This window comes from Nuphar pumila, chromosome 2 (assembly GCF_984573655.1).
Source record: "Nuphar pumila chromosome 2, dmNupPumi1.hap1.1, whole genome shotgun sequence".
Classification (NCBI taxonomy): Eukaryota; Viridiplantae; Streptophyta; class Magnoliopsida; order Nymphaeales; family Nymphaeaceae; genus Nuphar; species Nuphar pumila.
Window position 1 is genome coordinate 39,433,028 of NC_143250.1, and position 22,167 is coordinate 39,455,194.

Consider the following 22,167-nt stretch of genomic DNA (forward strand, 5'->3'; position numbering starts at 1 on the left):
TCAAATCAAACAATCATAATGCAATTATTTGCAACAAAATTATGTAGGCGTGATATGTCATTCACCTAGTAAGTCAAAATTAATCATTTGTAAGCGTGATATGTCATTCACCTATATGCTAACATAAGCATCACAATCATAACCTCATATCAAGATCTAAAATCAATAAGGATATGATTCCTACATCTGAGTTCAGTATATAATCATGATACAATAGAATAGCCAAATTTATACATTCATAACTGGCTATCTCAATCACTTAGAAAATTATCACAATTCATCATAACATTTCATTTAATCATATAAATATTCACATGATTTCGGATCGTCTGGTCTGAAAAATGTACAATCTCATAAGGAGTTACCGCCCTAGACGGATGGTCTCCCTGGTCTTGTACAATGCACTTCCTCATAGAAATATACTGTATTCGCAGGCTACTTTCTCACAGAGACTTACCACTCTAGCCGGATTACTTGATCTACTCATGCACACCTGCATAGAGAATCCTTTGAGAACAGTTCCTCAACGGGTACCTTATTCAGTGAAAACCATTGTCATACATGCATCAATACAATTGACCACTTTTAGGGTCGATAGTCACCAACACGGGCACAAGCATATATACAATCAATAGCAAATCATAAGATTTTAGGTTACCACTTCAGGGCACCAACTCATATCAATTCAAATTGATCTAATACAAGGTCATGAGCCACTATCTGGGCTTGAACATTCAATTGATCTCAACAAGATTTATCGCATATTTTATTTCATGCATCAACCAACAAGCATCACATCAATGCATGATATCGCCAAGCGGGTTCTAAGAACCATAGTTCACTTTTGAACAAAAAAATTTATCATATGTGTTCGTAGATTAAACCTTGAAGCATGCGTAAACAAAACATAAATTTCATACATGTGTACATGAACATGCACATTTCATAATACGAAGCAACTAAGCCTCAATATACATAACTCCTACGTGTTTCAAGATTTGCACATAGGATAAAAGTCATATATGCATGTTTCACCACATGAATCGATATGCAAAGCAAGCATTCATGCATAATGTGTCTCACACATAGTATATATATATATATTAATATCATTAACATACAATTCACTTAAATCATGGTTTATTCATAAGAGTATGGGACGTATCAGTCCATGCATAACGGTATTTGCATAATCCTATCATGAACATGATTCTATCGCACATACTTTCGTGCACGATTCGTTCATAACATATATGGCATGTTTCACAAAAATATCATTTCGCACAAACAATTTAATTTAGTTATGTTATCACATCAATCGTGCAATATTCATTTCAATAATGTATGCTCAAACATGTACCTGTAGCAAACACACTCCATATTCCGCTATCTAAAATCATGACGAGCATGATCTCTTGAACCACAATAAGAAAAACACCTTTATTCTCATATATTCAAATCATGCTTAGCATGATCTCCGAACTACAATCACAACAGTCCTAGATATCCACAACTAAGTGGTGTGTGTGCACATGCAGTGTTGCAACACAACATAGACAGTTTGATATATATATAACAGTCTTAGATATCCACAACTAAGTGCGGTTTGTGTGCATAATTTGTTTACACTATTAATGTAAAGAACGACAAATCGAAACCCAAAAGACCGAGGGGTTTCGGAATTTGCAAAGACCGCTCAAGTAACGATGCACCGAAACCTTGGTGCACAAACAAAAATGCCAAAAGCTTGTTAAGAATACTATGAATTGTGTCAATCACTAACTTATCCCCTACAGTTAACCTTAATTTGCATATAAAAACTCCTTAGCTACTTTCCCAACCTTGAAATCATTATAGAGATTCATGTCGCTAGATGAAACAAACAAACTCAATCCATTGTGCTAAAAATCATATACGAAGATTTCAAGAACAGTCATGTAGATGTGATAAAAAAAATGAAGGTGTTTGATAAGATTTAAAATCGGTGGTTGGAATTACAACAAACTGTGATAATTTAAAAATCGAATTTTTGAAGTAAAATCGATTGCTGCAAAAAGGAAATTTTGTTGGGGTTGGAACCAAACTCCAAACATAGATTTTCCGTGGAAAACTTAAAATCTGATGGGGTTAAAAAATCGAACCCCAAAACTGATTTTTACGTAGTGATTACATTCATACTAAAACAAATTTTTGTACTATGACTAAAAATAAAAACCACACAAAGATTCCAGCTTTGATTCAAGATTTATCTCAATAGAAAACCAAGTGCCAAATGATTTTTTCTTTTTCAAACCAAAACAGATTTGTTTGCCATCATAAGAATCCGACTATTGTGACTTTAAAATAAACCGCAGTGATTAGAATCAATTTGTAGTGGTAAAAATCAAACTCTTGTTTATTGAAATTGACTACTAAGATTAAAATCAACGGTTGTAATTAACCCAACTGCAGTCATAAAAATCAAATGGTTCGGGTTAAAACGCATTTGCTGTAGTTGAAATTTAACTGCTGGGAATATAAAATTTCAGTAATTTAAATTGTGGACAGTAAAAAAAAGACAAGTCACAAATCTACAGTTATACTAAGAAGAAACGTTCATTTGAATAAGCAAAAGGTAAACAGAAATTCAATCATAGACCCAGCGAGCGAGAGGTTCCTGGTGCTCAAATTAGTTTATGAAGCTACAAAATCAAAGTAGAATAGTCTAGAGATTTAGCAATACATAGTACAGGATACAGTTCTAGGCGAGCACAAATCCGGTTTTCAAGTATGTGGCAGCTACGTGAGGAGAAGGCTACCACAATCCTAGTCCAGAGTTTTAAACTCATGCATGTAACTAAGAAGCATTGCACTGATGCATTGACCAATCTGAGCATATGAGAAACAAAAAAAAATTGGATATACGTCTCATTAGATTTGATTAAACGATGAACATATAAAACACAATCTAAGTTGCACACTAACTAATCTTTACCCACTGTATAATGATCACTTTTCCAGCAGAAAGAAAATGAGAATAGCCTTCTAAGTAACAAATAAGTTCAATGAACAATTATGCACACTTCATCAAGAATGAACACTCTGCATCATAACCCCATCGTCTAAAAACATGAAAAAGAAAGGAGAGAAGAAACAAGTGCCAAGAAATCAAGTGTGTGCACAAAAAAATATGCACACGCTTCCATGAGAAACACTGGTTCATTGAACTGAACATCTAAACGAATAAGTAAAACTGTCAAAGAACTCAAAGATTGAAGACCACCCAACAACACACAAAACCAATCTGGGCAAATAATTCAGCACCAAGAATCTCGCTAAAAATCAACGAGGCAAATAAAATTAATCCATAAAATCAAAAGCTAAAACAAGAGCTCGCTTAATTCAGAAAAGCACACCCACTTTCCCATACGAAACTTCTTCTTCTTAACAGGACTGGATTTGGGATCGGCAGGCTTTCTAGACCCACCTGAAAAGATACACAGGGCATATGATTTATGAAACTGGAGAATTGGGGAATGAAGGAGAGAGCAGGAAGAGGGGAAGGGGAACGAGAGGGGGAAGGGGAAGAGAATGGGGTCAGCTGGGTGTAAAGAAGAAAAAGAGAGAGGAGGAAGGTCAAGTGCCCTAGTGGGCCCCACCTGACCTCTCTTTACAACCCTAGTGCGTCTAATCCCAACGGGTTCTTATTTGGATCCATTTTGGATTGGATCCAAATAACCCAAATATATATATATATATATATATATATATAATTAACTTCTAAAATTTTAAAACCAAAAGTTCATTTAATTAAAAATTGTTATTTTATTACAATTACTTTCAAAAGTTCAACTTAAGCTTAATTATCGTTTTATTTATGATTCAAAGGTCCATAAAATTCTAGGTTTGGATCTAAACCATGTGGACTCCGGGTCCACCCTAAAATCTATAATCTTTTTTAAAAGGCATTTTTCTTATCTTCTTAACACCAAAGTAGCTATACTAATTCTCAATAGTTCATAGTTTTGGTACTTTCTAAAATCATAATTTATTGATTAAAATATTTTCTGTAAATTTTTTATGACCAAAATACCCTTCATTAAAAAAAATTTCAAAAACCACCAAAATGCATCTAGTTAAGTTTAAAGCACCTCGAAAACACCTAGATGAGTTTGTGACTCACTAAAACAATTAGTTTTCATGACAATTTAAATATTTAACAATATTTTGTCTGAAATAATTTTTGAAAATTTTATTTTACCCTTATCGGTCAGAAAAAAATAATTGAGCATATAAAATGCCCATAATTGACATTTAAAAGATAGAAACACATTTCTAACATGAAGATAAAGCTTATTTCTTTATTCATTTATAATAACCAAATTTTACAGGTTTTACACAAAGGTGTCAAGCATCAAGGTACCAAGAGGATATTCTCGACACTAAATTCAGCCAACAAATCAATTCCTGTATATCTGACTAGTCTCCATCTACTCGATTATCAACATGTTAAACCAGGTCTATCTAAGCCAGAGCTACAAGTTCATACTCAAATCAAGGTTATATCCTAGATCCTACCATGGAATACAATATGATACAATGTTAACACATTGTGTCAAAAACTCAAAATAATTTGATGGCTGCCTTTACTCCTTACTAGTGTGGGCCTTTTTTCCTAATACTCTCCTACCATCTGTCATTGTGATGCAGCTGCGTTGGAGGAGGAGTGAAACTAATGGCCCACCATGAATCGGTGTGGCTGAACTTCTTTATTATTTCAGAAATGTTCAATAAGAAATGGGAATATGCAATAAACAGTAAAGACACGTAAAGGAAAATAGCAATCAAATAAAGAATAGGAAAACTGCAGAAAAGAAGTCGGCTGAAGCTTTTTTTAATCTTCTTCCCCTCACGCAACCCTAGACAGGGCTTCTTAAAGACTGTTTACTGGACCGGGTCGTGGATCCAGATTTGGATCCGACCCACGATCCGGGTCAGTATCTCTTTGCAGCTGGTTCTGGGGTGTGCGAGCTCCACCACGCCTAACGTAGGTGCGCAGGGGTACCTCCCTGCGTCGTGGCTCCGTCTCTGCAAGTGAGTCATCTTCACGGGGTCCTTCATCTGCCCTGTGTGGTGGATCGAGTGGCACGATGGGCCCAATCGGGTCCTGCCCTGCATCATTCTCCCCTGGTTGGGAAGAAGTCGGCTCTGTCGACTTGTTGTTGCCACATTAAGCATATAGATCAGCCACGTTGAAAATAGGGGAAATATGCCAATCATCGGGCAGCTCAAGGAGGTAAGCATTCAAACCCAATCGCTGAAGGATCCTAAAAGGGCCATACTTCTTAGGACTTAATTTGCTATAGGTGCCTACAGGAAAACGCTCTGGACGCAGATACACCCAGACGAGTTGACCGACCTCGAACTGGACATCACGACGACTCTGATCTACAAAAGCTTTGTAGGTCTCATAACTTTCAACAAGTTTGGCCCGAACTTGTCTGTGAACGTCACGCATATACTCAACGGCATCAAAGGCATCCGGAGCTGGAGCTGAGAGATCTGACACAGGGGCTAGGTCAACGACATGGGTGGGAGACCGACCATACACTACTTGGAACGGAGATTTACCAGTAGAACGGTTAATGGAGTTGTTATAGGCGAAGTCGGCTTGGGGCAATACGAGATCCCAAGTTTTGACATTTTCGCCCACTAGACTCCGTAACAAATTTCCTAAGGTGCGGTTCACGACTTCGGTTTGGCCATCAGTCTGGGGATGATATGCACTACTGAACTGAAGCTTAGTTTTCAACAAGGCCCATAACGATTTCCAAAAGTGGCTCATAAAACGCGTGTCGCGATCGGAAGTGATTGTATGAGGTAGACCGTGGAAACGGGCAACATCCTTGAAATAATATGAAGCGACTAAAGAGGCATCGGTGGTGCGCTTGCACGGAACAAAGATAGCCATTTTGGAGAACCGGTCAACAACTACTAAAATGGAATCAAAACGACGTGGTGTGCGGGGAAGGCCCACGATAAAATCCATGGATACATGCTCCCACGGTCGTTCAGGAATGGGTAACGGGGTGTACAGACCACTATTCTGACGATGACCCTTGGACACTTGACATACATGACAGCCTTGGATAAACTTGACAACATCTTTGCGCATTTTGGGACAAAAGTATCGTTCATCTAAGAGAGCGAACGTCTTATCATGCCCGAAATGCCCTGCTAACCCTCCTTCATGTAATTCAGAAATCAACTGAAGTCTAAGCGAGAAATTGGGTACACATAATTGGTTACCACGGAAGAGGTAACCATTATGAATACAAAAACGGGGGTCGAGGTTGCGATCTGAAGAGGTGCACCCTTCCCAAACTTTGTGAAAATCAGGGTCCGTAGGGTATAACTCTTTGCATTGCTCAAAACCAACGACCTGCACCGACATAGTCATCAGAAGGCTGTTCTTCCTACTAAGAGCGTCAGCCACCTTGTTCAGGGTACCCGATTGATGCCGAAGCGAAAATGTGTACTCTTGCAAGAAGCTGACCCACTTGGCATGACGAGCACTCAACTTTTTCTGACTGTTCAGGTACTTCAATGCCTCATGGTCCGTGTACAAGACAAATTCCTTATAAATGAGATAATGCCTTCAATAACGAAGGGCTTGTACAACGGCATAGAACTCAACATCGTAAGTGGAGTATTGGCACCTGGCCTGAGTTAGCTTCTCGCTAAAGAAGGCGACAGGCCTACGATTCTGACTCAAGACGGCGCCAATCCCCACTTTAGAGGCATCACATTCCACCTCAAAGACTGCACTAAAATCTGGGAGGGCTAAGACAGGAGCACTGGTCATTTTGTCCTTGATGATCGTAAAGGCTTTGCTAGCCGCTGGCGTCCAATGAAAGCTAGTACCTTTTAAGCACTTCGTGATAGGGGCCATAAGGGTACTAAAATTTCTCACGAAACGTCGGTAAAAGGTGGCTAACCCGTGGAAACTACGGATCTCTCCTATAGTCTTTGGGGTAGGCCAATCGACAATCGCTCGGACTTTAGCAGGGTCTGCCTTGACGCCATCAGAAGACACAATAAACCCTAAGAACACGACGCTGGATGTCATAAACTCACACTTCTTGGCATTGGCATACAATTTTTCCTTTCTCAAAATATCTAAGACTTGACGCAGGTGACTCAAATGATCAGACAATGAAGGACTATAGACCAAGATGTCGTCAAAGTAGACGACAACAAACTTCCCAAGACACGGACGCAAGACTTGGGTCATCATGTTCATGAAGGTACTGGGGGCATTAGACAACCCAAACGGCATGACTAACCACTCGTACAATCCATCACGTGTCTTAAATGTCGTTTTCCACTCGTCTCCTTCGCGTATACGAATCTGATGATACCCACTTTTTAAATCAATTTTAGAGAAAATGGAGGCACCGGATAACATATCAAACATATCATCTAAACGAGGAATGGGAAAACGGTATTTGACTGTGATGCGATTGATCGCACGGCTATCGACACACATGCGCATGGACCCATCTTTCTTAGGAGTGAGTAAGGCAGGCACGGCACAAGGACTAACACTCTCACGAATAAAACCTTTTTGCAGTAATTCCTGAACCTGTCTTAACAACTCAGTGTGCTCGGAGGGGTTCATGCGATACGCGGGAAGGTTGGGTAGACTCGACCCGGGCACAAAATCAATGGCATGCTGAACCACCCTTGTTGAAGGTAGTCCATCAGGAAGGTCATCCGGCATAATGTCGCGGAATTCCTCGAGAAGAGGGGCAACGTCCGCGGGAATGGACACAGATGAACTCATCACTGGCTTAGCCACCAGGGCATAACAATAGCCATCCTCCTGGCAGTGGTCCAGGAAAAGCCGGTACGAGAGACCGGCGAGTCGGGGGACTCGCTCAGGTTTGTCCACTGTGGGGAAACCTGTCTCCCGGATAGGTAGAAGGACGATCTTATGGCCATTAAAGATAAACGAGTAAGTGTTCTTGCGGCCATCGTGAGTGGTCTGGCGATCAAACTGCCAGGGACGTCCCAAAAGAATGTGACACGCATGCATAGGGGCCACATCACACCACACCTCATCGTGGTAGTGTTCCCCCATGGAAAACCGGACTAGGCAACGCTGAGTGATGGGAACCTCATTTCCTTTCTTGAACCAGGCCATCTTATAGGGTTGGGACAACTTTTCGGTGTTGAGTTTCAAGGTAGACACCACACTCTCAGACACCATGTTCTCACATGCTCCGGTGTCAATGATGACATCACAAGCGTGACCCTCACAGTTGCACCGGGTCCTAAAAATGTTATTCCTTAGCCATTTCGATGGAGCCGATTCTCGGGGTGTGGTCAACACATGACGGATGGACAACAAACTTTCGACGTTGCCGTCGAACTCTATAACTCCCCTCTCATCCTCAACCTCAACTGGTGAATTGTCATCACTATCACTCTCACTTGCAGACTCGACAATCCCTTCAACCAGATGGGTGTTCTTGCTCATGGTCGGACACTTGGACGCGACATGTCCTAACTCTTGACACCTAAAACAACGAAGGGTCGACTCAATAGGTTTGGCTTTGGACCGGGTGTGAAAAGTTGGACCTGATTGGTCAGGTTTGCTAAGGTTTGTCCTAGGTTTTGAATCACTAGGGGAGCTTGCTCCCCTGGTTGGGAAACTGGGCTTGGGTCGGCTGGAGGGCTCATTACGGGTCGTCCGATATTCCTGCCTCCGCTTCAGCTTGTCCTCGATGTTCATGGCATAACTGCTGGCTTGATCTAATGTTTCGACTGTGACACAACTAAAATCATCAGAGATAGCAGGGCGGAGACCCGAAATGTACCTCGTGACCTGCTGACGAGCTGTTTCCTCGATCTGCACCCGCAGGGAAAGACGATGGAACTCCGCGGTGTACTCGGCTACAGTTCGGGAACCTTGGCGCAGGGTCAGGTATTCCTTGTAGGCTCGCTCGGCGTGATCCGAAGGCACGAACTTGGACTGCATCAGTCTTTGCATTTCCTCCCACGACTGTACGCGCTCTAATCCCTGCCGCTCCCTTGATCGTTGTAGCTCCACCCACCATGTCTGTGCTAGGCCTCTCAATCGTGTAGAAGCTAACGAGACACGACGATGTTCAGCAACTGTGTGATAATCGAAGAAGAACTGCACTGCATAAGCCCAGTCGAAAAACTGCTCCGCATCGAATCGCCCCGCAAACTCCGGAAGATCCAATTTCACGCCATAGGTGGAGGAGTGGTCTGGTGGTCTCTGTTGTCGCGGCTCCACTATTGTTGCAGGATGCTCGTTCCAGAAGATGTCGTCGTCCCATGCTGCTTCATTGCCCGTATGGCGGTATTGTTCGCCGGGATGCTGGTGCTGTCGAACTCTCCCGATGGGGGGTCGGCGGTCGGGGCGCGCCGGTTCCTGCTGACATTGCCTCGGTCGGGTTTGCCCGTGGGCGGGTACCATCTGCGGCCGGTATTGTGGTACTGGAATGACGGGAAGTCCAAGGTTCGGGGGAGGGTTCGATTGAGGTTCTGGTTCCGGACGGGTAGAATTGTTATAGTATGGTTGTGGGTTAGGAGTATGGAGTTGGGCCGAATACTGGGTTGGGTTTTGGGTCAGGTTTGGGTAAACAGGTTGGTTTGGGTTTGGGTATGGGTATGGGGCTTGATGGGTATATGGATGGGTTGACTCGCTCGATGGGATGTGGTTCGGGCCCACTCCTACACTAGTCGTCGGACCCAGATATGGATGGGAAGGATCGAGGTTCGAGTTTTGGGGATAATAGGCTTGGTCTGAACTCGATCCCCGATCCAAGAGATTATGGGTCTGGTTTTGACCCGACTCAAATCCAAACTGGAGCTCCGTCCGGGTCCGATATGGGTCTGGGTCGGAAAGGGGTCCATCATGGGGATAAAATCTAACGAGTTGGATCTGGTTCGGGACAGCCCGCGAACCGGACCCAACGGGGTAAGCTGGTTGAAGGGGTTCTGGCGCCAGGCCCGTTCCCTGAGACCCAACGGACGGTCCCAGTGACACGGGCCCGGGCCCTGTAGTCAAGAGGGCTGGATCGGATCCCCCTGGGTTCAATCCAAACCGCAGGGCCCCCCCTGTTCCAGCGACTGCATATCCGCGCGCTAGGTCGGGGGGGTAGCCGATTGCTTCACCGGGTCGGGTCGACGGAATAGGGCCCGATGGAATACCCAGAGAACTGCTGGGGCCCTGTCGTCCCATCCCGGCCTGTAGTACCCCCAGTGGCCACGAGCTGGGGCCTACCGATGGGCCCAGCGTAATGCTGGGTCCCGATGGTTCGGGCTGGCCTGCGTCGTGGTCGTGGGGTGCTGGCACCCCAGAACTGGGCCCGAGGAAGGACCCAGTGGGACGCCGACTCCCTGCGGGGTCGAGTTTATTTGTGAGGCAGCCATGGTGGCTAACTGCCTTGAGTTCGGTACCCCTACAGAGGAAACGTCGCCCCTTTGAACGCCCCGAAGTTGCTGGAACGTACCCGGATTGGGAGTCTGCATCGGTGCCGTTGGGAGCGAAGGAACATGACTGTGCTGGAGTTGGGTCGACGGACAGACTGACGACAGAACAGGGTTCACGCCTGTCGCTGCGCCATCCACCCGATCTGCGCCGGCGACTGGTGGCCCGGATGCTTCAAGGGTCACCAGTCGTTCATCGAAACCATCCATTCTCTTTGATAGACTGGCAACATCCCTGCTCATCCGCAGCATATTTTCTTGGATTTTTGTAAGTATACCCATCACACGCAGCATCGGATCTTCGCTGCAAGCCTCCTCACGTTCCTCGCCGCGTACCGGATCGGTCCCTGCTTCAAGAGCCATCTCGCTGGTGAAGAAAGGGTGCGGCTCTGATACCACTTTGATGCAGCTGTGTTGGAGGAGTGAAACTAATGGCCCACCATGAATCGGTGTGGCTGAACTTCTTTATTATTTCAGAAATGTTCAATAAGAAATGGGAATATGCAATAAACAGTAAAGACACGTAAAGGAAAATAGCAATCAAATAAAGAATAGGAAAACTGCAGAAAAGAAGTCGGCTGGAGCTTTTTTTAATCTTCTCCCCCTCACGCAACCCTAGACAGGGCTTCTTAAAGACTGTTTACTGGACCGGGTCGTGGATCCAGATTTGGATCCGACCCACGATCCGGGTCAGTATCTCTTTGCAGCTGGTTCTGGGGTGTGCGAGCTCCACCACGCCTGACGTAGGTGCGCAGGGGTACCTCCCTGCGTCGTGGCTCCGTCCCTGCAAGTGAGTCATCTTCACGGGGTCCTTCATCTGCCCTGTGTGGTGGATCGAGTGGCACGATGGGCCCAATCGGGTCCTGCCCTGCATCACATTGTGTAGCCAAAAACTCCAGGTTGCCCTGGGTAGGACTAAATTCATTCAATATATGACCAAAAGCCACTTGACCCACTCTGTCAAGCCGCCAAGACATTTTATGCTTTCAAGAATTGATGTTGCACAAAGAAAAGCTCTTAGCCTGCTTCTGAAAAAAACTCTTGCCATGAATAACACTACAGAAAGACAAAAGCGAAGCAGTAGAATCCCCATGAAGTAATGTACAGGTCACTGGAGGTTTGGAGTAAGACTCAAAGAATACAAAGATCAAAACTTAGAAAAAAGGTTGCATAACCAATAAAGACATGAATCTAATTAACAAAGAATGATTGAAGCTAGAAAATATGCTCGCACAACCACTAAGCAGATCGTATTGAACTAAAGTTGACGACTAGCAAATTTTATCTACCTGAAAATATAATGTCCAAGAAACAACTATTATAATTTACACAAAAATTCATGGCATCAAAATAATCCCATCCAAATATTCCTGATGCATGATGAATTTCAACATCTGGACTTACTCAAAACAATCTAGCTATTGCTCGCAAAAATGTGCAGTTGCTGTTATTAAAAAGATAAAATGACATGTTTGGTGTTCTTTTCCAAACCTGGCATCCAAGTAAGGGCGACTTCTTTTCAGTTTGTTAACACAGACGCACACGCACGCATGCAGAGAGAGAGAGAGCATACACACAGTGGACTTGAGTGTACCATGCCAAAAGCACGGAAGCAGATCAGGTCATGCTGAGCGTTTTTGCTCATGCTGACATCGTGGCCATCCGATTTGCATTTTAAAAAGCTTAAAAGTCAACAAAACCACGTGGCATTCATCCAAAATGCAAACAGACGGCCACGATGTCGGCATGAGCAAAAACGCTCATGTTCAGCATGACCTGATCTGCTTCCCAAAGGCACAACCTAGTAACATTTGGAAGCTGCTTTGACACGGATTTCGATAGAAACCTGTAGGACTGGGTCCCCCCAACCTAGACCATGATAGACCCACTAGGTTCCCGCTAGAGGAGGATATGTTGCACAGTCAAAACCGAACCCCTTGTGTTTGTGTGCTCCAATCACTTTTAGGCCATAGCAAGGCCAGAAACTGGCAAGGGAGAATCATCCTTGCCAAATGCCAGTACCCCACCATGCTTCTAGCATCATGGTGGCCAGAACAAAACTACCACTATGCTTTACAAAAGACAAAACGAAACGCAGAAGCAAAATCAAATTCACAACAAGGAGGAGTGTGGCTTCGGTGCTCGCTAACCTTGTGTGCCAATGCATAGTGTCACTCTGATTCTTCCCATCTTCCTTGGGCAAATCTGATACAAGAACTGGAACTTTTGGGTCGCTCCCATCTTCATTAGCTTCACCAACAACAGTAATATTCCAAAAGAACAAGAAAAAGACCATTCAAAATCATGCCACCTTTACGTACTCAAAGCTTGGATTGAGAAATTTTGAATATGGCGTGAAACACATTCAAGTAATGAAAGGAAGAGAAATTTAACAAACTCAACAAAAAAAGAAAAAGAAAAAAGTGGAATCTGTGATAGAAATGAACCATTAGACGCGGCCTCGACTTCGCGAACAGGAACCACCCCAATCAATCCCTTCTCTTCCTTCTGCCAAAGCTCTTGTTCCACCAACTTCACACTGAACCAAAACTCCCAACAAAATTCACAAACATAACCAAAATCAATACTTCTCAACGAATTCATAAAAAACCCAATTCAAACCATCTCTTAACTCACTTTACACTTAGCAAAATCTCCCCACGATTCCTCAATCCACACAGACACGACTCCACCCCACTTGACACTAATAAAAACTCGAATAAAAACAGCAACCCCACGAAAGAACCCATCTCACAGCATGAACAAAAAACCTCCCAACAAAGTAGAAAACCCAAAAAAACAGAATCCAAACCGAATTCGTTCCTTCTCAATCAAATCAAACCAAACAAAAAACCCAAAGAAAGGATTCACCACCCATTACAGTTCACGTGAAATCCCCCAAAAGAACCTCGAAAATACTGAAAAAATGACTCGGTAAACGTACGGACAACCTGCTAGGAGTGGTACAACGGATTCGAATAATGGCGCCCGGCAGCAAAACCTTGTTCTTGAAGGGAAGGATGGCCAACCGGTTGGGCAATTCCACGGTCTCTGTCGCCATTTCTCTCGGGAATCTTGGGGCAGGTGGAGAAAGCTTCGAATTTGGGGAATTAGGGCTTCCTGCGGCTTCAGGAATCCACAAATTCAGACTGTCTCAGCTTTCAAATCAGCATATATGGAGAGAGAGAGAGAGAGTTGGGATTTTTTTTTCAGGTAGAGAGCTGGATGATGTAGAATTTTGAGGGCCATACCAGAATTGGACTCATCGAGTTTTAGTTTTAGTAGTAAATGGCTTCAAATCTAATTTGGAAGTTAATAAACCAAGCTGAACTTAGATTTGATATAAAAGATCTGCACTTTGGCGTGTAAATTATATAAAAATAAAGCCTCTAAAGTTTTTTTTATTTTTACTCGGAAAAACCGCCCCAGGCAAAAATTTACAAAAAAGAGTTTTAGAAGCTTTATTTTTAGATAATTTACACACCAAAGTAAAATATCTAAAAATAAAGTTTCAAATTTTTTTATTTTTATTTTTACCTGGGTGGTTTCTCCGAGTAAAAACAAAAAAGTTTTAGAAGCTTTATTTTTAGATAATTTACACGCCAAAGTGCAGATCGTCATTTCTCTAAAACTTTGGAAGTTCAATTTGTAAACGTCAAACCACATTTCTTTTTACACTTTTAAAGCTTTATGAGAAGCTTGTTTTTGGAGAATGCTAAGTTTGAAGCTTTATAAGAACTTGAAGTTCATTATTTTGTAGATATGCTTCTCGTGTTAAAAGAGTTGAACTTTTTAACACATATTTATTGTTATAAAACATAAATATAATATTAGTATTTATAGGCACAAATTTTGAACTTTTTATTCAAGTGATAATACGAATTTTATTTTATTTTATTTTATGTCACTTTTTGCTATCTTTTGTTGTCTTTTTAACCTAACCTTTTTTAGGATTCATAAAGACTTAATTAATAAGACAATTTTTTTTTTAAATCACTCTTTGCTGCACACTTCACACATGGCTTCTTGTTCTTGTGGCAGGATCATAGTTGCATAGAAACTCCCTCTACCTCTTCATTTCCCGTTTCAAGCATGTCAGTGCCAGGTACTGGTGCAAAATTGGTTTCAAAGACGTTTATTTACCATCCTATAAATAAAAGAAACCCATTTTTTTATTTTTACTCAAAGAAACCTTCCCAGGCACACTGAGACCTAGCTGCGCTCAGCCGATCGTACTTACGCTCTCTGTCCATATCAGCGTAAAATTCTGAGGGCTTACCCCTCCACCTCAGGGAGTCGTCAAGCTTTCAGCTTTGGCAAGGAGGTGACACTCATGGGATATGAACCCAAACTGCCCGTTAAATGCCTAGGACCCATCCCACTACCCCAAACCCCTTGGGTCAAAAAAGAAAAAAAAAACCATTTTTATTGTATAAGAAACTCACCTCCAATTATATTAGAAACAATTTCTTATACAGTTGAAACCATTACCAAACCTAGGGGTGAAAATTTCTGACACGACTCGCCAACCTGCTTCTTAGCCGGGTTCGAGTTTGGCTTAAACGGGTTTGTGTCGTAAACGGGCCGACCCGCCTAACCCATTTATTAAATGGGTCGGGTTCGTGTTAAGGGTATGCCAACCCGCCAACTCGTTTAACCCGTATATTATGTATTCACTTCCCTCTCCCTCCCTCTTCCTCCTTCTTCTTCATCTCGGTCGTCCATCGATGACCTCCGCCTCGTCCTCTCCTAATCTCTCCTCCTTCCTCGCCTCCGTCTCCAGAAACCCTAAGTCGCTGTCGCCCAGGTCGTGCTCTGCATCGCTCCCGGTCGAGAAGCGCCTCGGGGCCTTAGGCCCTCGTCGAGCCTCCACCAGATGGCGCGGGCATGGGATTGGCCCTGCCTGTGCAATGGATGTGTCCATCTCTGAGCAGCAAGGTGACGAGCCGTCGTCTGTCGTCGGTGATGGTCGAAAGTGGATTCTGGTGGTTCTGTTTGTAGCGCTGCCCAAGGGGGAGAGGAGGGTCATCATCTAGAATGGGGAGACAATCATGTTCTTGTGGTACAAGGATGAGATCTTCACGATTGAGAATTGGTCGCCAGTCGAGGGCACCTACAGCGAGCGAGGGCCTCCTCAATGCGAAGCTCACGCAGGTTTTTTACCCGTTTACCCGAACCTGACCCGCCAACCCGTTTACCCGACTCGACCTGTTTATTAAATGGATTAACCATGTTGTGTCGGGTTACCCGTTTAATAAATGGGTAGGGTTTGTGTTTGCCACAGCCGACCCGTTTAATAAACGGGTCAGGTTTGTGTTGAGGTATGCTGACCCGCCCACACTACTCGCCAACCCGACCCGATTGCCACCCCTAACCAAACTCCATTACATTGTTTGGTGGTATCAGTCATTGTAATATGTTATACACAAGGACTGCTAATCAAAATACAATAACATATTAATCTAAAATGACCCTTTATTTTACGTAACACGGATCCCATCATTTCAAATAGGATGGATTGATGGAATCAAAGACAGTATCATGATGTAAATCAAATTACAATACAACATGATATACATGTAATACAATTGATTCAAATCGTAACAGGGTTCAAGCATGTCATGTTTTGTTTTAAACCAAAATCCAGACGAAGGCAACAAATCAAACATATGCATAGAACAGAATAAGAACAACAACAACAAAATCATGTTAATATTCTGTAACAGGCTAAGGCATATAAAAATACTCCACTTAGAGAAGATTCGCCCCCACATACGGTGCAAATAGGGTCTGGTGTCCTTCCCCCAGGATACAATAGCCTTGATGATTTGAATCAGTGCACTCTGATGATAGATCACCCTTCGAAAACAACATCTGTGAACGACTGCTGCAAAACCCCCTTTTTCGAGAAACGCTCTTCAGAGAGAAAGCAAAAGAAAACAAAGAGAGAGAAAAAAACACTGTGAAGAGTCTCTAGCGTATTCGTAATTGCAGCCCTCTAACTACGTTTTATAATCCCTGAACGGATACTAAAAGGTGAAGAAGACTCGTTACCTGTTACGAAGTAACATGACCCGTCAACGGAACAATCTGTTATTCATTTCTCTTTTCTCATTATTTAATCCAAATAAAAATAATTAATGCAGAACAAAAAGAACATTGGACTTAGATATTGGATATGGCACCCAAACTCGAACCTGAACCCAGCTCGATACGGCATAGTGGGCTGGCACACGCGCGTGTGTGTGTAGTAATCATCTCATCCCCTTGTTCTTTGGAACAAGTGATAGAATCTCCATGTTAGTTATAAATCCCACAACCTTTTTGAGATTCTTCCATATGGGACTATTCCACATCATCAAAGTCTAAAAAAAGCTCCATAAAGAAATGGTCCCCAAATTATTTTCTTCTTTGAATTAATATATTTTTCTGTTCTTATATCCAACATTGTCTCACAAATTCAAAGAATAAAAACAGGAGGAAACAAGGATGCGATATGGAGTAATCTGCAGCAGGACATATCATGCTTTCAGTATTGGTACCTTTCGGTTTGAACCACTACCTTAGTTGGTTAACTTTACCCCCACAGAAACGAAGTGAACTAATGTCTTGAACTTGAACTTTTGATGTATGAGTATCCATTAGCAACAACATGATAAAAGTTCTTGTTGTAATCTTTAGGGACAGTGCGTTAAAGGTCATGCGCCTGAATCCTGTTTCATGAGTGACTTCAGAAATAACCCAATTCCTTAAACTGCGGTCACACAGTCACACTCACATAGGTGGGCTTCTCCAGAGATGCACTACTAATATCTCGCCTAGAAGACTTTGAACCCATTCAGAGTTTTCACTCTTCTTTTACTTGCAGCTATAACACATTTCCAGAGTAATTAGAGAAACGGACACAGATACATAGTATCACATTAGAAAGGTGTTATCCAGTTCATCCTACAACTTATTATTACCTCATTGAACCTACTTTGTAGGATCTCCACTCAGATAGGTTAAGTTGTCACTGTAGATGAACTACTGATGAGTTTCAGTCTCATCCCCTCTCTGGATTTCAAGACTAATGACTTATATAGTCCTTTTTTTTATGGATCAAGTGTGTTCTCTTTTGATCCGACATAGTCTACAACAACCACTAACTGAGACACCGGTTCCCTTACAGATTTTATTCTAATTTGGATGTGTTTTCTCTGTTTTTTATTATAGTTTGTGCTTTTGATCTTTGCAATTGTAGTCATATTATCACAATGCCCAGATATTGCAGGAATTGGTTTGCTCATTAAAGAAAGTTCCTTTAACCATTCACCTTCCATTTCTGTGATATCTAAAGCACAGAGCTCAACCTCAAAAGTAGACCGTAACAAGATGGTCTGCTTTACTGACCTCTAGACGACTGCATCGTCACCCAAGGTAAATATACCTTGTTATGCCATAACTCCTAGAGTTCATGGCTATCCTGCTTGCATCACTATATCCCTCAAGAACGACAGAGAATCTCTTGTAATGTAAACTCAAGGAAATAATTTCTTTCAGGTACCTAAGTACCCTGTCCAATGTCTTCCAATGAGTGCGATTTGGACAACTTGTGTATCTACTTAATTTTGTCACATAGAACGAAATATTTGGTCCCGTGCAATTTGCAAGATACATCAAACTTTCAATAATCTGAGGATACCTTAATTGAGACACAGAAACACCAGTCGTATTCTTATAAAGATGAGTAAAAGGGTCATATGGCATTGCTACAGGTCTTCTTTTGTCATAGCCAAATTTTTTAAGTATTTTCTCAACAAAGTGAGATTGAGAAATAGTTATTCCATCAGCTGAACGAGTCAGCTTTAAGCCTAAGATCATATTTGCAATTCTCATATCCTTCATATCAAATTTACTACTAAGAAATGACTTTGTCTCATTCACAATTCTCATATTGGAACCAAATAATAGAATATCATCTACATGCAGGCATAAAATGATGCATGCATCACTTTTAACTTTGTAATAAATATATTTATCAGATTCATTGACCATAAAGCCAAATGATAAAATAACTTTATCAACTTTCTCATGCCATTGTTTAGGGGCTTGTTTCAATCCATATAATGACTTAACAAGTCTACAAACTTTATTTTCATTATCGGGAGCTACAAAACCCTCAGATTGATCAATATAGATCTCTTCTTCAAGATCGCCATGCAAAAAATGTAGTCTTTACGTCCATTTGATGGACCGAGAGATCATAAATGGAGGCCAATGCAACTGAAGAATAGGTGTCAAAATAATTTATTCATTCTTTTTATTTGAACCCCTTGGCAACCAGTCTAGCCTTGTACTTATCAATGGATTTATCTGGTTTTAACTTCTTCTTAAAGATCTATTTGCACCCAATAGTGGAGCTACAACGAGGGAGGTCAACCAGTTCCCAAATGTCATTAGAGACAATGGAGTTCATTTCACTCTTTATGGCTTTTTTCCAATGTCTTGCTTCAGGTGGAGTCATTGCATCTTGGAAAGTGAGAGAATCATCCTCGATCAGGTAAGTGATATAATCACTTCTCAAATCCTTGGTAATCTGTGGTCTCTTGCTCCTTCTTGGTTCAACCACTTTCTCGAACTCATTTGGTTCAGAATGAGAACAAAATGACTCAACCCCCGCATCTGTCATCCTTTCCACATGTTTGAGAATATAACTAGATGTTGAAGGTACATCTAAAGAAAAATGGTTCTGAGGTACACCAACTTTCATGAAAAATACATCATTAAAGAATGTCGCTTCTTGAAGCTCAAAATAAAGTTTACATCTATGCTAGATATCCCAGACTTAATAACTAAGAACTTATAGGCATAGTTGTTCTCTACATAACCCCAAAAGACAACATCTATGGTTTTAGGACCCAACTTTTTTCTGTTGTGCTCTAGGACAAGTACCTTTGCAAGGCAGCCCCACACTTTGAGGTATTTTAAGCTAGATTTCCTATTTCTATAGAGTTCAAATAAGCTAATATCCTTATGCTTCTGGGAAACTCTATTCAGAATATGACAAGCCGTATTCAGAGCATTCTTCTACATATATAATCCAGAACTCCCAAGTAGAGCATTTATCATATCAGTTAGGGTTTTATTCTTTCTTTCTGCAATTTTATTAAATTGAGGAGAATATGAACCAGTAAACTCATGAACTATGCCAACGGATTGGCAATATTTATCAAGTTTGTTAGACATATATTCTTCCCCTCTATTAGACCTCAAACTTTTAAGTTTTCTACCAGTTTATGTTTCTACTTCATTCTTAAAAATAAGAAACTTATCAAAAACTTCATCTTTTGATTTTAGCAGATACACATAACAACATTTAGTGTCATCATCTATAAAAGTGATAAAGTACTTTTCATGATTTTTAGTTAACACTCCATTAAACTCACAGATATCTGTGTGCACCAAATCCAATATTTTAGAATCTCTATCAATCGTATAAAATAGTTTCTTACATTGTTTTGCTTGCACATAAATTTCATATTTTTTAGTTTTATCTATGGAATATTCAGGAATCATCTTCAAGTTCATCATACGTTCTACAAAATTAAAATTCACATGACCCAATCTATTATGTTATAAATCAGATGATTATATATTGTAAGCAACATTAGACAATAAATTAAAAAAAATATCATTATCTAATTTATTACTGCAAACATGTTCAACATGAAGTTTAAACATCTAAATATCTCTTGCCAACAAATATTTTAGAATGCAAAATAACAACTTCATTACATTTAAAGTTAAATTCATAACCATCTCTAACTAGACATGAACCACTTAAAATATTTCTTCTAACTATAGGTACATGGTGCACTCTGTGTAGAGATAAAACTCGTCCTGAAAGAAACTTCAGGTCCACGCGTCCAATCTCCAATACCTTTGCAGTCGTGAAGTTCTCCATAGTCACAGATCTACCTTTAGCAGCCTGGTAAGAGGCAAAGACAGACTTATCAGCACAAACATGCACATTAGCCCCAGTATCAACCAGCTACTCAGTTGGCTCATAAACATGATAGATTTGAGAGTTAACAAAAACATACCCAACGCTGGTCCCAATGACCTCAGTCACCATATTGACTTGAGGAGTACCATCTGTGGTCCCATGAGCTTTGGCCTTTTTGGAAGAATATTCCTTGGCCCAGTGTCCAACCTGTTCACAGTTCCAACAAGGTTTGTTCTTTGTTTTTTTCTAGATTTTGGCCTTAGGTTTGAATTATTTTTTTATTGCAGGTTTTAACTTTTTGTCCCTTGCCTTTAAATGATCCGGTCATCATATTCACTTTAGGATGTTCAGTTGGCATCACAACTTATTTATGACTCCTATGCTCTTGCTCAATGTCTATGGATATCATAAGATCATCCAAGGAGATCTTTCCTCTACGGTGCTTGAGATACATGCCAAAGTCTACCCAAGATTTAGAAAATTTTTCCACGATGGTCATTACTTGCAACTTCTCAGGAAGTTTCATATCAACCTCAGCCAAATTATGAAGCAATAATAGAAACTCATGTGCATGTTCAGTGACTGACTTGTCCTCAACCATCTGATATTTTAGAAACTTGGCAACAGAGTACTTATCAAGAACTTGATCTTCGATATTGTACTTTTTGTCAAGTTGATCCCATATGACTTTAGCAGTGGTAAAAGAAGAACTGTATACATCGAACAAAGTGTTGGATAGAGCCAACAGAATGCAACCACGACATATACCATCCTTCTCTTTTCACTCTACAGCCGCAGTAATAGCGGTGAGATCAGGATGATCAGTCTCAGAAACTGAAGGGCATTCAAACTTTAGAATAGAAATCAAGCCTATAGTCGTGAACCATATTTTCATGCGTGTTGCCAGCACTTGAAATTCTGACCGGTAAAATTTTCAGGCATACCGGACATGTCTACTTTCGGTATAAACTCGATGACATCGACATGCTTCAAATCTTCTCTAAGACTGATAGAATCAAAGACAATGTCATGATGTAAATCAGATTACAATACAACATGATATACATGTAATACAATTGATTCAATTCGTAATAGGGTTCAAGCATGTCATGTTCTGTTTTAAACCAAAATCCAGACGAATGCAACAAATCAAACATATGCACAAAATATAATAAGAACAAAAATGAAATCATGTTAATATTCTGTAACAGGCTAAGGCGTATAAAAATACTCTCTTAGAGAAGATTCACTCCCACATACGGTGCAAAGAGGGTCCAACATCCTTTCCTTAGGATACAATAGCCTCAGTGATATGAATCGGTGCACTCTGATGATAGATCATCCTTCGAAAACAACCTCTGTGAACAACTGCTGCAGAACCCCCCTTTTCGAGAAATGCCCTTCAGAGAGAAAGCAAAAGAAAACAGAGAGAGAGAGAGAAACACTGTGAAGAGTCTCCAGCGTATTCGTACACACAGCCCTCTAACCACGTTTTATAATCCCTGAACGGATACCGTTACCTGTTACGAAGTAACGTGACCCATCAACGGAACGATCCATTATCTATTTCTCGTTTCTAATTATTTAATCCAAATAAAACTAATTAATGCAGGACAAAAATAACATTGGACTTACATAATGGACATGGCCCTAAAGGGCCAATTACCCGAACCCGA

General features: G+C 41.3%; 1 protein-coding gene across 1 annotated transcript in view; it reads right to left on the reverse strand.

Moving 5' to 3' along the window:
* LOC149845303 (lon protease homolog 2, peroxisomal-like) overlaps window positions 1–13,698 on the reverse strand; it is a 101,095-nt gene extending 87,397 nt beyond the window's left edge. Inside the window, exons 1-3 of the mRNA XM_089995679.1 lie at window positions 13,455–13,698; window positions 12,951–13,042; window positions 12,654–12,753 (exon numbers count right to left, since the gene is read on the reverse strand). Of these exons, the coding sequence (XP_089851805.1) occupies window positions 12,654–12,753; window positions 12,951–13,042; window positions 13,455–13,564 (302 nt within the window). The 5' untranslated portion in view covers window positions 13,565–13,698. The remainder of the gene's footprint in view (window positions 1–12,653; window positions 12,754–12,950; window positions 13,043–13,454) is intronic.
* Between the last annotated feature and the right edge of the window lie 8,469 nt (window positions 13,699–22,167).